General features: G+C 31.6%; 1 protein-coding gene across 1 annotated transcript; it reads left to right on the top strand.

Annotated features, from left to right (window-relative positions):
- The first annotated feature begins 1,017 nt into the window (after positions 1-1,017).
- Positions 1,018-14,509, top strand: LOC136973109 (elongation factor Tu-like). Its single transcript, XM_067267807.1, has 9 exons — positions 1,018-1,222; positions 2,802-2,968; positions 6,250-6,354; positions 7,268-7,429; positions 11,738-11,870; positions 11,946-12,050; positions 12,127-12,278; positions 12,360-12,499; positions 14,176-14,509. The coding sequence occupies exons 1-9, from the start codon at positions 1,033-1,035 to the stop codon at positions 14,363-14,365; spliced, it is 1,344 nt and encodes a 447-aa protein (XP_067123908.1). The 5' UTR covers positions 1,018-1,032; the 3' UTR covers positions 14,366-14,509.
- The last annotated feature ends 716 nt before the right edge of the window (positions 14,510-15,225 follow it).

Genomic DNA, 15,225 nt, shown 5'->3' with positions numbered 1-15,225 from the left:
TTTGCATGATGACGAAATGTCTGGTGTCATTGGGCTGCAATTTTGAAAAATTGATTTTAGAATATGATAACAGGAACAGCAAAAATGGATGTAGCCATACTAGTCAATATAATTGCTTGTTTCTGTTGAAGTTCAGAGCGAGTCGGATCTATATAATAATTGTATTATATATATGTATTAATTTCATAAGCCTCAAATACGTTCCAGCTTCGTTTGAGTCGACGGCTTAGGGTAGGAATCTGGTTCGGATATCAAAATAAAGCTCTTAGTTGTAGGTGAGTCCAATGCTATCGGAAATAAAAAAATTCACAACCGTTCGGGCGGGGTGGAGCGGCAAATGTACTGTACAATGTTGAGTCTGTGGGAATAGACAATTCGAGCATTCGCGCTTTGTGTAGCAATTTATTTCTTTTAAGCGGGATGCCAATCCATTGTTCTATTTTTTAATGTAAATGTTTTCTGTTTTTGTTAATTACACGATCATTTAAAGATTTTCTGCATTATTCTAAATATTAACTTAAAACAAATTGAAAAAGGAAAATTATAAACTTTGTGAAAAGTGGTGTCGATACGTGTGAAACGATTGTACTAAATACGGTTCGAATAATGGATTAATTAATTTTACATCTTCGTAAGCAGAGAAGATCGTGAAAGGAAAGTTTGATTGTGCTCGTGTTAAACTGTATTCCTGTAGTTGGAAAGGGTGTGTGAAGACATCAAATTTTTATTCGTATTTAGTCTTCATTATGTAATATTTTAAATATATTTTATTTTGTATTTATAAACATTTTTATACAGATTATTTATTGAAATTTAAAAAAAAATATTTAAAAGATTCCCAAATTAAAAAAATGTATTAAAATGGTTAGATGGCGTTAGTGTATTCACACGCGAAAGGCATGTTTGTATATTAATCTGTTACCTTGTGTATTCGCTATTAGATTATTATTATTAACATTTATTTATTATAATAGAGCTTTTATATTTAAAAAGTTAAAAATAAAAAAGGGATACCATAAAAAATATGAAATAATGTGTTTTAGACATAAAATGTTTATCAAATTGTTTCAAGTTGCAAACTTGAAATATTGTAGAAATTTGGCAACTGCTAGTGTCCCCGCTAAAAAACAGATTTTCAAACGGGTTAAACCACATTGCAATATCGGAACCATTGGGCACGTTGATCATGGGAAAACTACATTAACAGCAGCTATAACTAAAGGTAAATTTTGTATAGTATAAGTTACATTTAGGTTATTCCTACAATTATAAGTATGTAGGTATTGAGGTAGAAATGCAGCTCAGAATGAGGCGATTGCCACCTTATCAGAGCTATGGACTTTGCCCATAAGAGTAAATAAGTTGGTCTACGTAGGTCCCTTTGCAAGATATAGACCCAAAATCAGCATATCTGGATTTTGAAGACTGGGAAATTTAAAAGTAAAAAACTTGGAACTGTTTTGAAAACAATATTAAAAATCAATTGTTTTCCAGTTTACTAGAGACAGCTAAAAACACATAACACGTGAGAAACACCATTGCACTAACTACTACTGGAATATGTATTGATACATACTATATATAAAGGTGACCAGATGTCCCGCTTTTGGCAGGACAGCCCCAATTTTTAACGATTTGTCCCATGTCTTGTCGCATTATCAAAAAGTCTCGAGTTTTGAAAAGATTAAGCTTTTTGTCAATTATGCGTCATAAACTTATGTCTTATGTTTAAGATTCATAAAGATATTTTATATCACACTTATGAGTACCGAGGTGTGCGTGAGCATTGGAAACAAAGAATGCTGCGCTGAGAAAACTCTTTGTGTTTGTGGTAAAGACTGACAGAAAATAGTTTGGGGTGCGCAGATGCAGCAGTGGAGCAGCACGTGTTTACAGGCTGTCCAAACAAGTGAACATTTTGATCATTGCATGTTACATGGTACAGAGCTGTCGTCTGTTGCTGCCTTAGTAAAGTAGCAACTAGTGGGAGTAAGCTCATCAGTTTGTATTGTTCTATTGCTAGTGGTAGGGCTGGAGTTCAATTTGGTTACGACAATATTATATTAATATATTTAAAAAAATTACAATAATAAAGTGAATAAGGCAAATTCAGAGGAAAAGTAATACAAGTTAGTAATGTTTTTATTTATGAAGAAATACAGAAGGATTAAAATAATTGTTAAAATATAGTTTGTTGTGGGTAGCAAAAATCTCAACAGAGAACAAATGGTTAGAAATATTTCATAATTTTTAAACAAACTGTATTCCATATAATGATGCATTAAAAATTGTGGTATACACGCCATCCTTACCAGGAACTAATGCCGCAACTGGACGCGTTTTTTTCTATTTAAAGTATGGACATCTGATAAATCACGATTAAGAATTGAGACTTTAAAAGCCATATTACATGTGAAATATAATTTAACAAATTCTTGTTTAAAACGTCTTGAAATTTTTCGCGACGACAGCAAGCTACTAAAAAAATTCACTCAACTGAGAAATATGCTAAAGAATAAATGGTTTTTAAAGATTTATAATAGTATATAAATTTATTATATTTCTAAATGTTACATGATAAAATTTTGTTGCTCTAGAACAATTTTTTTCAACAAGACAGACACTCTCCCCTGTTAATTGTGTCCCACTTCACCAATATTAAAATCTGGTCACCTTAACTATATACTATATCTAGCGAAGAGCTGCATTTGTACCTGTATTGATCTAATAGTAACATTTAATATTTTAGGTATGAATTGCTTTTAATCCTTTTAGAATAAGTACTTAAAACAAATATACAGTTCTAGCCGAGAAAAATCTTGCCAATTATCGGAAGTATGAAGATATCGACAATGCTCCGCAAGAAAGAGAACGTGGGATTACCATCAATATTGCCAATATCGAATATACTACTGAAAAACGACATTACAGTCATACCGATTGTCCTGGACATGCAGATTATATAAAGGTAGGTGGATGATATGTTGTTAATATTCAAAAATTATTAATGCAACATAAAATTGCAATAATTGGATTATTTCGATTTAAATTTCATAAGATATGTATTATACTTTGAGTGATGATTAGGGTTTTTTGTTTCCCGGTGTTTTGCTTGTCCCGCTTTGTTTGTTGTTTGTTTGTTGGAAACTGCTTACAAAAAAATGCCTTTGAATCGAGAACTGAAAATGCTGTTTTCAATTCAATGGATGTGGGTGGAATCGTCTTTAATGCATTTAAGAGATGACAAATGTTATGTGTTTTTTTACCATAGCATCGAAGATTTCTAGTTCGTTTTCGAGATTTGTTGCAGTACTTCTTTTGCTCTCAAGTATTCTTGATTTGTCTACCTCGGCTGCTCTAATAGCGATATCGAGCTTACAGCCCGATAATTCGGCAGTTTGTTTGGCTTTAATAATCGAGTTTATGAAGAAAAACTTCATAATTGCAAACTTTGTACTTGTTTGTATCCCTGCCTAATTTGTACAACCTGGCATAATGCAGTTATTGAAACTACTGGGCATAGTTAAAATTAAGGCGGCATCGGCGCAATTATTCGAGATATGGGTTCTGACAAGTAAAGGATTTTCAGAGTCCTAATGCAAATACATACAGATTATTGACAATCTGTGAGATGTCACAACAAGCAAAAATTTAAAAACAAATAAGTGGGCTTAACATTAATAAATACGAATGTATTCTGACAGTTTATCAGTTAATTATACTTTCTATTTGCAAAATTTCCTCAACCTTAACACGAAAAAAGTGAACTTTAAAAAAATTTGTGGGATTTTTTGGGTTAAAAAAACAGCCGAATCCTGGGATTCCGAGATCCCGTTTGAGAAATCCTATACAGAATAGCTGTAAAGTTTCTATGCTTGGGACTGTATCTTCGATTTGCCTGTTAGAAAACATCTCAATGAAAATTCATAGGGTGATGGATTGCATAGATCAGTTATTGTTTTGTTTTTACATTGTCCATTTAGATCTTGTTTATAAAAAGGACATATTCTACTGGTGTAGTTTTGAGTTAGCAAAGGGAGGAAATATTAGTCAAAAATAAAATAAAAGTATCTTTATTTTCAGCTGTACACTCTCCTTTGTGTTTCAGACCTGAAGGCCCCTCTTCAGCATTTTTACAACACTATAACAATTATAAAACATTTTTTAAAAATATAGTGTCTTACCTGACAATATTCAAACACAATCTTCTCTATACTGTCCAATACTAATAAAAAAATAATACTGAGATGAAGCATCTAAAAGACAGAGCCAAACATAATTATCTTGGTGTTTTCTAATTTACATCTCATTTTCCTATATAAAACAGTAAGGCTATTAAAAAACTTTTACTTCTGTACAAAATATAAAAAGCAAAAGGTTCCTGACGTTTTGAAGAAAGGAATTTATGGATGCAGACACTGCTACATTACCATAAATTTCTTTTTTTTTTCTGTTACTGTAAATAGCTCAATACAGAAAATCCTCATTAATTTCAACTTGGATAGTTAAAAATCCCATTAGTTTGACTGTACTGTTTGTCCTGGCTGGGATATAGGGATTTACATGTTAAGGAATTCAGTTAGTTCAAAATACAGCTACTTTGAAGTTCGAAGTGAAAATTCTGTGAAACTGTGATATGCATATGTTAACTTGTTCTCTTAGATTGAAATGCCTCCATTTTATAAGAGAGCAATAGACCAAGAACAACTCTAATTTGTCAATATGGCTTTGCTTTTACAGTAACATATTTTCGGGTGTCACCTTACACAAGGACTACCCTTTTTTATTCTTACCTCATGAAATACAGCAGGTTTTCAGGATTGCATGTTTAGGCTACAAGTAGTAGATTGAGATATTTGTAGGTCTCTAGGCTACTACATTTGGGTGACTTACTACTTTTTGGACCACTTTAAAAATTATTTCAGCTACATTTTGAGGAATTCTGCTTTTTTATAAAACCTATCTGTCAACCTGTGAGGTTTCATAGGGCATGTGCTGTTTACCAGCATTTTATTTATATTTTAATTTTTAATTATTAATAAACAAAAATGGCATTCTGTATGCATAGCCATATTCTGTGCGCTTGTTAAATTACATCAGTTACATGGCATTTCGCATATTAGACAGATATATATAAATCTTGGATAATTTGAAACTTGATAATTCAAAGTTGCGATTGTTTTATCCCTTCAATGTTGAACTAAGGAGGATTTCCTGTAATAATTTAAGCTATGCAAAAATTGTAAATTCAATTATAAAAAAGATGGTTACCAATATTTAAAAACCTCTAATTTTTTTAAAATTTACAAATTACTGTATATTAAAATAGTGATTTCTATAACAAAAATACAGTACTATAACAGGAATGGCCTCTATTAGGATATTTGTAACCAAAGAAATAGAAAAAGGTATGGAGTGGGATTCTAATAGGGGCCATCACTGGTTGAATGATGATACATTTTAAAATTTATTTGAAATTTGGAGTTAGAAGAGGAGAATTCAAAAATTAGAACAGAGGAACTTGATAATTGGTTATATGTGAAATTTTTGCTTTTTTTTTGCTATTGGTAAAATAGTAGTTCCTGGAGTTACAAAGATTGCTTGTTGCATGTATTCTGGTCAGAAATAGATAAATATACTATAAAATATATACGATAGTTCTTCAAAAACTTGAAAATACAGTAGAGTGTCGTTTATCCGAAAGCCGGTCAACCGAAACGTCAGTTAACCGAAAGCTTTCCAGTCGGACTGTGTCGTGCTGAATCGAACATTTTTGATACTAGATTAACTTCTAAAGTATAATTTTTTTGTTTTTATATTTTTCAATATATTTATTTTGTTTGTACAAAATAAAGAAATAATTTTTAATGATACAACAGCCTCGATTTATTACCATAAAAATTTTCGTTAGGTTTAAAATCGACGAAAATTCAACACAAAGCGACACGCGACAGAGAGAAATTCAACAGGATGCGACACACAATGGAGAAAAATTTCAACATGGGATCGGTTAATATATTTTTTCGTACATAATCAGTTATCCGAACAACCCCAGTCCCAATTGATTCGGATAAACGACTCTCTACTGTATTTGTATATTTTGGGCTTGGAAGAAAGCATACTTTTTAATATGCCAAGCTGTAACTTAGTTGTTGTATTGTATGATGAAAATCTAAAATTTAAGGAATATAATTAAAATAATTCGCAGGATCAGTTTTTATTTTATGGAATAAATTGCATTAATTTTAGAATATGATAACTGGAACAGCAAAAATGGATGGAGCCATACTAGTTATTGCTGCTACTGATGGATCTATGCCACAGACAAGAGAACATTTAATTTTGGCAAAACAGGTCAGTTTAATTATCAAATTATTAATTTGGCTAATTAATATATATTATGTGATATGTTGTTTGCTTTATTTATTTATTTATTACGATGTCTATAAGGATCAATGCACATCAGTATGGATAACATTTGTTGTTTCTATAAAATACATTTAAAAGTATAGGAAAGATATTACCTTGTTTTTCTAGCGCAGGGGTTTCCAACTTGTGTTCCACAGAACTCTAAGGTTCTGCCAATAAAATTTGGGGTTTCTTAATAAAATCCATTGAGTGTAGTGATGCGTGAATGTGCCAATTCAGGTTTGTAATGTGAGATGTAATTATTCTAGCCTCAAATCTACTTCTCTTGATGTATTATACATGTGCTAGAGTTATTTATATATTTATAAACAGTTGGAATTGATTTATCAGTAATGGTAATGGAATGAACCGAAATCATTATATAATGTTCGACACGATAATGAAACCATAAATATGATAAAACTTAACCTAAAGCTAAAAATCATCCAACATATAAATAATAATACAGTCATTAAATAAACTTTAATTCTTTGATATCTGCAACATAAGCCTATTGAATCTAATGATAGCATCCAGTCAGATGCTCAATGGTACTGTACAAACTATGATGCTAGTGATGGGACACTCGTGTCAGACAAGCATCCCCGGTTGCCGAGGGGTTAACCATTTGGTCGCTGGTGGACCTGTAGATGGTCCGGTGTAAATATGTTAGTCTTTATCCTCCGCCAACCAGCCATTCCGTTGAAAGTAGGAAACCAATGATAGATACGAAACATAAAATTTTTCTTAATGCTAAGATTAATAGAATTTTAAAAATTTCAGATTTTAGACCCTAATTGAAATTTATTTTTAAATATATTTGTTTTTTTACGAATTTCTTATATGTTGTACTGTTTAGATAGGCATAGATCATATAATTGTGTTTATCAACAAAGCCGACGCAGTCGATTCGGAAACATTGGAATTAGTGGAAATAGAAATAAGAGAATTGTTGACGGAGATAGGTTATTCTGGAAATGATGTTCCTGTAATTATTGGATCAGCTCTAAATGCTCTTCAGGTAATATACTTTTCAGTTATTTATGTTTAGTATAAACAGTATTTTATAATTATATTTTCAGGAAAAACAATAATAATATTCTAGGATGCTGACAGTTTTTATTATTTAAAAAGGATCAAGTCTAAGAGAATAATTTTTTCCAATTGGTGATATTAATTGAAAATTTTAATTTATTTTATTTTATTTCAAATTGGAGAGAACTTTATTTATAAATTTTAGTTCACAAAAGTATTTTTTAATAGAAACAGTATTCATTTCCTTCAGAACCACTTCCACGGGTTTTTACAGTATCAATTGAGATCTTTATGCTGGTTTTATTAAAGATTTCCTTTACACTCCAAAGAAGTTTCTGAAAATTGAGAAAATTAACTCCTTTTGGTTGAAATTACCTTGGAATTTGATGATACTGGGGAAGGATCCAAAATAATAATTTTGCTGCAACAGAACAAACAGAAACGACCATAATCTATCTGTTTGTTGTCGAGCATTTATGTTTATACAGGTGACTTAGATCTTTTGATCATCTGATCTGTACACATTGCATAGCTCAGATGACTTGCTCTTCACAGCACAGGAGGATTCAGATCATAAACTCCTCTGTGTTTTGGTAAGACCAACTTCATAATTACATTTTACATGATGCATAATGTCATTTAACTATAAAAAACTAGCATTCCGTGTGATAATGAAACCTGCAATGAAATCAAATACATTAATTTAATCAATAAATTGATACATGTAAAGTTTATTGTATAAATGTCTACTAGGACGGTTCGTATTAATAAGACTTATTGTACCGGTGTTATGTTTCTGCAATTGAGGAAAACTTACCAACATTATGTTTACCTGTATTAATAGTTGGCAGAGATGTGATGTAAACAAAATAAACAACTTGTTAACTACGGAACACAATATAGTGCTTTGACGGTCACTTGGCTTTCTTCTCCCTTTTATTTAGTTGAAAAATCACGCTTTCTCCCTCGCATTTTCAAGGATTGATGGAAGTGCACCGGACACCACAGGAGCCGCGGTGCTTTACAGATACAGCATCCCTATCTCCCTAGCTATAAAAAAGTAAAGAAACTAAATAAAAAAAAACACTAAATAATGTTAGAACTGATAAACGACAGCTCAATAACGTGAAAACATTTTAGTAAATAATAATCTGGAATAGTTGCAAGGCGACAAGACAAAACGAGTAATAATTATGAAAACCAAAAAGAAAAACAAAGTAATAAAAGAATACATGACGGAAGATATGAGCAGTTGGAAAATGACCCAATCAAAAATCTGTTGAAGTTAATGAACACGAATTAGAAAAATTGAAAAAACAACAATTAATAACAGATGAAGACATTAAAAAAGTCAAAACAGAAGATAACAGAACACCAAAATTTAATATCAGAGTGAAAACACATAAGCGGGGTTCCTACGCACCTGGAAAGTCAGGGATTTTCATTAGTGTTAGGAAAAGGTCATGGAAAGTCAGAGAATTTGTCTCCTTAGCTGCCTTGTTGATTTCATTTGCTGAATATGGCTGACCAAGCGTAGCCATCTGCAGGCGGCAAGAAATAATGCCGCAATCTTTAATAAGAAAATATACCAGAATCCATTTTGAATCCGAGAAATGGCTTTTTTCACCGTTCTGAAGCCATATAATTTTACATTTGTGGATTAATAACAGGATAAACTACTATTATGTAATAGTGTTTGCTGAATTATTAAAATGAAAAATTAATTATGAAAAGATGAATTTGTTAATTAGAATAAAAAATAACTAATTAAAAATTAGTTTACAAACTTTTAAAACTTGAAATCGTAATTTATTAGATTGTTCACTTCAAAATAGTTAAATAGATCAGTAAAACTCCGTAATTTAGTTTTTCATATTTAAAACATTACTACACAACATAAGAAATTCTAAATAGCTACCCAACATTTAAAGTAAAATGCTGGTGCCGACTAGTAGTTTTTTACATTTGTCGTTAGGATTTTCCTTGAAAATACTGTACTGCAAGTGTATTTTTCCCTCCTCCCGTTCATTTCCGCAACTTCGACACATAGTTTAATAATTGGTTTAACAGAAATGATATTGGGTAAGAAATATCCACTGATTTTGGCAAATTTAGGGATCATACCTGTAATAGATATGTTGTAGTTATAGGTTTGAAAATCAGCTAGGTAATCTGATAGTTTAACTAATGTTAACTTGCTTATAATTAATTATAAATTTAAAAAGCTGGTAAATTTAAAAAAAATTAATTAAATTACTAAAAAATTAAAATAAATTTGATTTATATTTTGAGCGAAATAACACCAAAACAATTTTTATAGTTACGTTGCAAAAGAAAGATTTGTAGTTACGATTCTATGCGCCGAACTTCTATATTTTAATGTATAATTGTAATTTCGTTTGATGTTTATTTCTGTATTTATTTTATTTAGATTTTATACATTTTAAGAATCCCAATTTTCGTAATCTATGACGTCATAGGAATACAACTATTTTGAAAAAAAGAGAATTAATACTATTTTCTACAGGATGTATGTACTGTATTTTTTTACTGCGGCAGTCTGAAACATATCAACTGTGCAAAAAGAGGGATAGATGTACTCAATGTTCACAGTAAATAAAATTCCGTTTTATTATGTCAATATTCCGCACCGTAAGAAATGTGAGGGACAGTGAATTTGGACAAAGTTGGTCAGGGAAAATCAGGGAATTGAAAACAAAAATTTGACTAGGAACCCTGCATAAGGAACCAGTTAAGTATAGATCTTTAATATACGTTAAAAACTACATTGATTATAATGTAGACAAATTATTAAACAGACTAAAAAATGATAAAATAATTATTAATAAGAACAAGGAATTAATGTCATTAGATATAAAAAATATGTATGCTAGTACGTATAACTAAAGAAGATATCAAAAATTCGTTATTAAGAATAAATGCCCCACATTGGATAATTAACTTATGTTTATTGATAATAGAAAATAATTATTTCCAGTTTGACGAAAAATATTACTCATTTATTTGTTTTGTTGAAACCGTGTCTTCTTTTCCTTGCTTTGTTTGATGTCACGACTCGGTGAATTTATAGACACTTGGCAAATTTAATCCATAATCTTTACTGAGACACATTTCGGGCTTTCGCCCCTCTTCAGTCTGTTACGTAATATACATACATTGTATCTGGTGGGCATAAAAGCTGGTTACAACTATTAAATAGAATATCTTAAAAAGTATATTTATACAGTTGTAGGAGTGACTGTGTGCAGCATTCGGGAAGGGAGAAGTTACACGCTGTGAGACATGCAGAGGAAGCAGTCAAATTAGAAGGGAGGGGAATGTAAGTGGGAAGACGTAATGTGGAAGGTGCCAGACAGGTGCCCACCAGATACAACATATGTATATTACGTAACAGATAGAAGAGGGGCGAAAGCCCGAAACGCGTCTCTGTAAAGATTATGGATTAAATAGATGAATTTGCCAAGTTTCTATAAATTCACCAAGTCGTGACACCAAACTAAACAAGAAAAATATGGAATAAAATTTTACAATAGCTATGCAGATGACTATTATTACAGTGGAGAGTCATTGATCCGAATCAATTGGGGACTGGGGTTGTTCGGATTAGTGATTTGTTCGGATAACTGATTATGTACGAAAAAATATATTAACCTGTCCAATGTTCAGATTTTTCTCAGTTGCGTGTCGCTTTATGTTGAATTTTTCTCCGTTGTGTGTCGCTCTGTATTGAATTTTTGTCGATTTTAAGCCTAATGAAAATTTTTATAATAATAATCGAGGCTATTGTATCGTTAAAAATTATTTCTTTATTTTGTACAAACAAAATAAATATATTTAAAAATATATAAAAACATGAAAATTATACTTTAAAAGTAAATTTAGTATCAAAAACATTCGATTCAGCACAACACAGTCTGACTGAAAATTGTTCGGATAACTGGGGTTTGGATTAACGACACTCTACTGTATATTCAGTAGAAAAACGAACGAGGTACTAGAACAAGCAAACCAAATTAAAGCAAATATCCAGTTTGAATTAGAAACAGAAAGACAAAATAGTATTAATTATTTGGACATAACAATAGAAAGAAAAGAAGATAACATATTTTTTATATATTAATTTAAGTCTATGTAGATAACTAAGGTCCTCAACTATAAGTCAAATGTACCTATAACTATGTATTTAGATCTTTCCTAGTAGACATTTATATAATAAACTGTATGAAATAAGGACACAAAGGCATATGAATTGACACACGTAAAATTTTTTTAGGGAAAAAATGAAGAAATTGGCAAGAAAGCAATTTTCCAACTCCTGGATATAGCCGATCAATACATCCCTACTCCAGTTCGTGATTTAGATAAACCATTCTTATTACCCATAGAAAATGTATATTCTATTGAAGGTATTATTTTAAACTCGTTTAATGTGAACTTAGAACTGAAACATAACGGCATATATTTCATTTTGTCGTCGATAGGTCGTGGTACAGTCGTGACAGGAAGGTTAGAAAGAGGAATAATCAAAAAAGGAATGGAATGCGAAATAATCGGTTATAACAATTGCGTAAAAACTGTAATAACAGGTTAGAAATATACCACGATTTATAATTTATTTATAAAGATTTACCATATTTATTCAAGCTACAAATTATTTATTAGGACTCGAGACATTTCGTAAAATTTTGGAGGAAGCGCAAGCGGGTGATCAATTAGGAATTCTCCTGCGTGGAATAAAGAGAGACGAAATAAGACGCGGAATGGCCCTATGCAAACCGGGAGCATTTAAAACTCACGACAACTGTGAAGCACAGGTTGGTTTTGAAGTTTGTAGATTTTAACAAAGCTAATGTGTATCTATAAGTATGATTTAAATAAAATTGATTTTCTTTCAGATATATGTTTTAGAGAAAGACGAAGGTGGTCAGCCCATTTATTCTAGATTTAAACCACAAATATTTTCTAAGACGTGGGATTGTGCTGCTAGTATAATACTTAAAGATAAAACAATGGTGATGCCTGCCGAAGATGCTAAGTAAGTATTTATTAAATATGCTATATATTATGATTGCAATAATTATATTTACAGTAATTTGTATTTACTGTGACTCAGGCCCACCATAAGTGGGTGTGCAAGGTGTGCACCACACGCGGGCGGCACGTCCAGGGGCGGCAAATTGGTATTGCTGGCAAGCTGAGCATAGGTAGTCTTAGTTAAACAGGGGCGGCATAATCGGTATTGCACACGGGCTCTCAAACAGCTAGCGGTGCTGCTACTGCGACTATATTCAAGCCGTAAAATTATTATATTACATACTTTTTATTTTTGCTCTCTGGGCAGAAAGAAATCGTTTTTAATCATACCCATTATGGGTTCAATCATTTTCCAAATGGGGTGACTGATGATGGATGGGACCCAACATATCCGGCAGAACAACTTTGGAACAATTTTTCATGGACAGTCTGTCCCAGATAAGATCCAGGATTCCTCAGAATGGTGGTGTCAGCCTACCACTCTGAGCAAAACTAATGCAACAATTAGTGTGAAGATAAAATTTCCTGGATTGCTGTTCCAACTACTTTGAAACCCCATCTTTGAATTGCTTTAGTATGATGGAGCTATACTTTGACAGCAGTAACAAATGTTGGCAACTGATCAGACAATAGAATTCTCTGGCTGAAATATGTACAACTTTAGATCAACTAATCAGTCAATTTAATAAAACTTCATTTCTTAAACATGTAATGAGAGTGAATAATAATCATTAAATTATGAAAATGAGATGTAAAAATGTGAGAGAACTCAAACTACACCAAAAATCACGAAGTCTTCCAAATAATACAACTTGTATATGGCTGTAAGGAGAAGACAAAAAGGGTCACTGTTCTGTGCACAGTCCATAGCTATTTCAGCATAACAACTGTTAAAATAAATTTACTCTTATAAAATACCTTTGCTTATAAAACAAAAGAATATAGCAAATCTCAAGAGGAGAAATTGTCTCCTCCTGAGGATTGTCTTGGCCAGTGGATGTCCAAATAAAAGTATTAGCCTGTTGTTTAAGGTTGCAGTCTACCATTCTGAAGAACCCAGGATCTACTCTTGAGGGGTTCAGTTTCTAGCCCAGTTTTTATTAAACAAATTACAGAAATTCATACACCACGCTACCTTCAAAGTAAGCTTTTCTGCACCTTCACATTTCTGTCAGCATCTATAACACTTGTCAAAGTAGTCATGGAAGTCATTTTTCTGTAGCACCTGCTATGTTACATCTCTTCAATATCTTTTATTTTAGAAAAGAAATAAAAGTCTGCAGAGGAAAATCAAGAGAATAAGGTTATTAGGAAAGCACTGTTATACATTTTTTTGGCTAGATATATATATATTCCCTGACCAAGAATGCCAAGTTAGAAGCTCAGTGACTAGAACCTTTTAAAGATATCACAAAAAATATAGCTTTGACAATAGTATGGATTCTAGCAGAAGTGTGTAGCTGCAGAAGATGCTTCTTTTGGAGATTAATAGTACAAGTATTTACAGAAGAATATATAATATAACATGAAAAATTTGGTTTAGTTTTATTAAATATCACAAAATAGATTTGAGTCTTGAATTTAAACAAGATTTTCTGTAGTTTGATACATAATGCATAATATATTATTGTAAATATATTCCAAGAATTGATTAATCTTTTAATTAATTTTATGTAGAGTAGAACTACACCTTATAAAACCAATGATATTGGAGCAAGGACAAAGATTTACGTTAAGAGGTGGAACTGGCACTCTCGGAACGGGCATTATAACCAAAATTTTAAACAATTTAACTCCACAACAAAAAATTGAATTAGAAACGAGAAAAAACAAAGAGAAATCGAAAGAAAAAGGGAAGCGAAGATAAATAATATTTTGTGAGAATTGTACAGTAATAGCCAGTGTTGTTCTAATTTGTGATTTTTACTGTAATATATAAAGAACCTTGTCATTATAGTTATTATTTTTTGTAAAATGATGATTGATTGATAAATTTAGATGTATCTGCTTATTCTGTGGTTCTCTTAGTGTCTATAGGGTAGGGTGGAAAGAGACAAAATGAAAATAGATTAAAATACTTTATAAATAAATAGAACAATGGTTGAAAGTTTACAAATACGAGTAGTAGTGTGAGGTTTCAGACTGAGTCTGAATCTGTTATTAATTGTGCTGAAAATATATCTCAAATACAAAAAAAAGTTGCATTAAATGAATGCGGCACAAAGCGGTGCTAACATAAACAATGTGATCCCGAGTGTGACTCATATACATACTAAGTAATAAATCAATGTCAAGCTGTAGAGTTCAAACTTTACTAATGCTTATATACAAATGATCAAAGTTAAACCGAGTTAGAAAACTGGTAGTTTAATGAGAGGTAAACAGTGCATTTAGTAGTTAAAATTCCAAAATCTCGGAATGAACTGTCAAAAATGTGAGTTTACGTTTCAAAGTTCCATCGACATTAGAGTTGAGAGATGGTGTCAACTTGAATATCGAAGGTCAACCTTTCTCGTAACCCAATCTGATCTTTGGTCACCTCCCTTGTTTCCAGGTGAAAATATCAGGAAATGATGAGGAATTGGAACCAATCATAGTAAGAAATTTGGGGATGAAATCCTTTAAATACTCTGGATTTCAAGGCCAAAGAGCAGATTTCTGTCATTTTTACCATCAAAAGTGACCCTCGCACTCCTCTACCTTAGTTTTTGTGTGCCATCATTCTCA

This window comes from Centruroides vittatus, unplaced genomic scaffold, assembly GCF_030686945.1.
Source record: "Centruroides vittatus isolate TY-2023 unplaced genomic scaffold, ASM3068694v2 contig_3084, whole genome shotgun sequence".
Classification (NCBI taxonomy): domain Eukaryota; kingdom Metazoa; phylum Arthropoda; class Arachnida; order Scorpiones; family Buthidae; genus Centruroides; species Centruroides vittatus.
This window is presented reverse-complemented; position numbering and strand designations above follow the sequence as displayed.

Excerpts from the sequence above, each read along its gene's own strand:
- LOC136973109 (XM_067267807.1), top strand. The coding sequence starts at position 1,033 with ATGTGTTTTAGACATAAAATGTTTATCAAATTGTTTCAAGTTGCAAAC. Across the intron at positions 11,871-11,945 it reads AAATGTATATTCTATTGAAG|GTCGTGGTACAGTCGTGACA; the intron begins GTATTATTTTAA and ends TGTCGTCGATAG. Across the intron at positions 12,279-12,359 it reads ACGACAACTGTGAAGCACAG|ATATATGTTTTAGAGAAAGA; the intron begins GTTGGTTTTGAA and ends ATTTTCTTTCAG.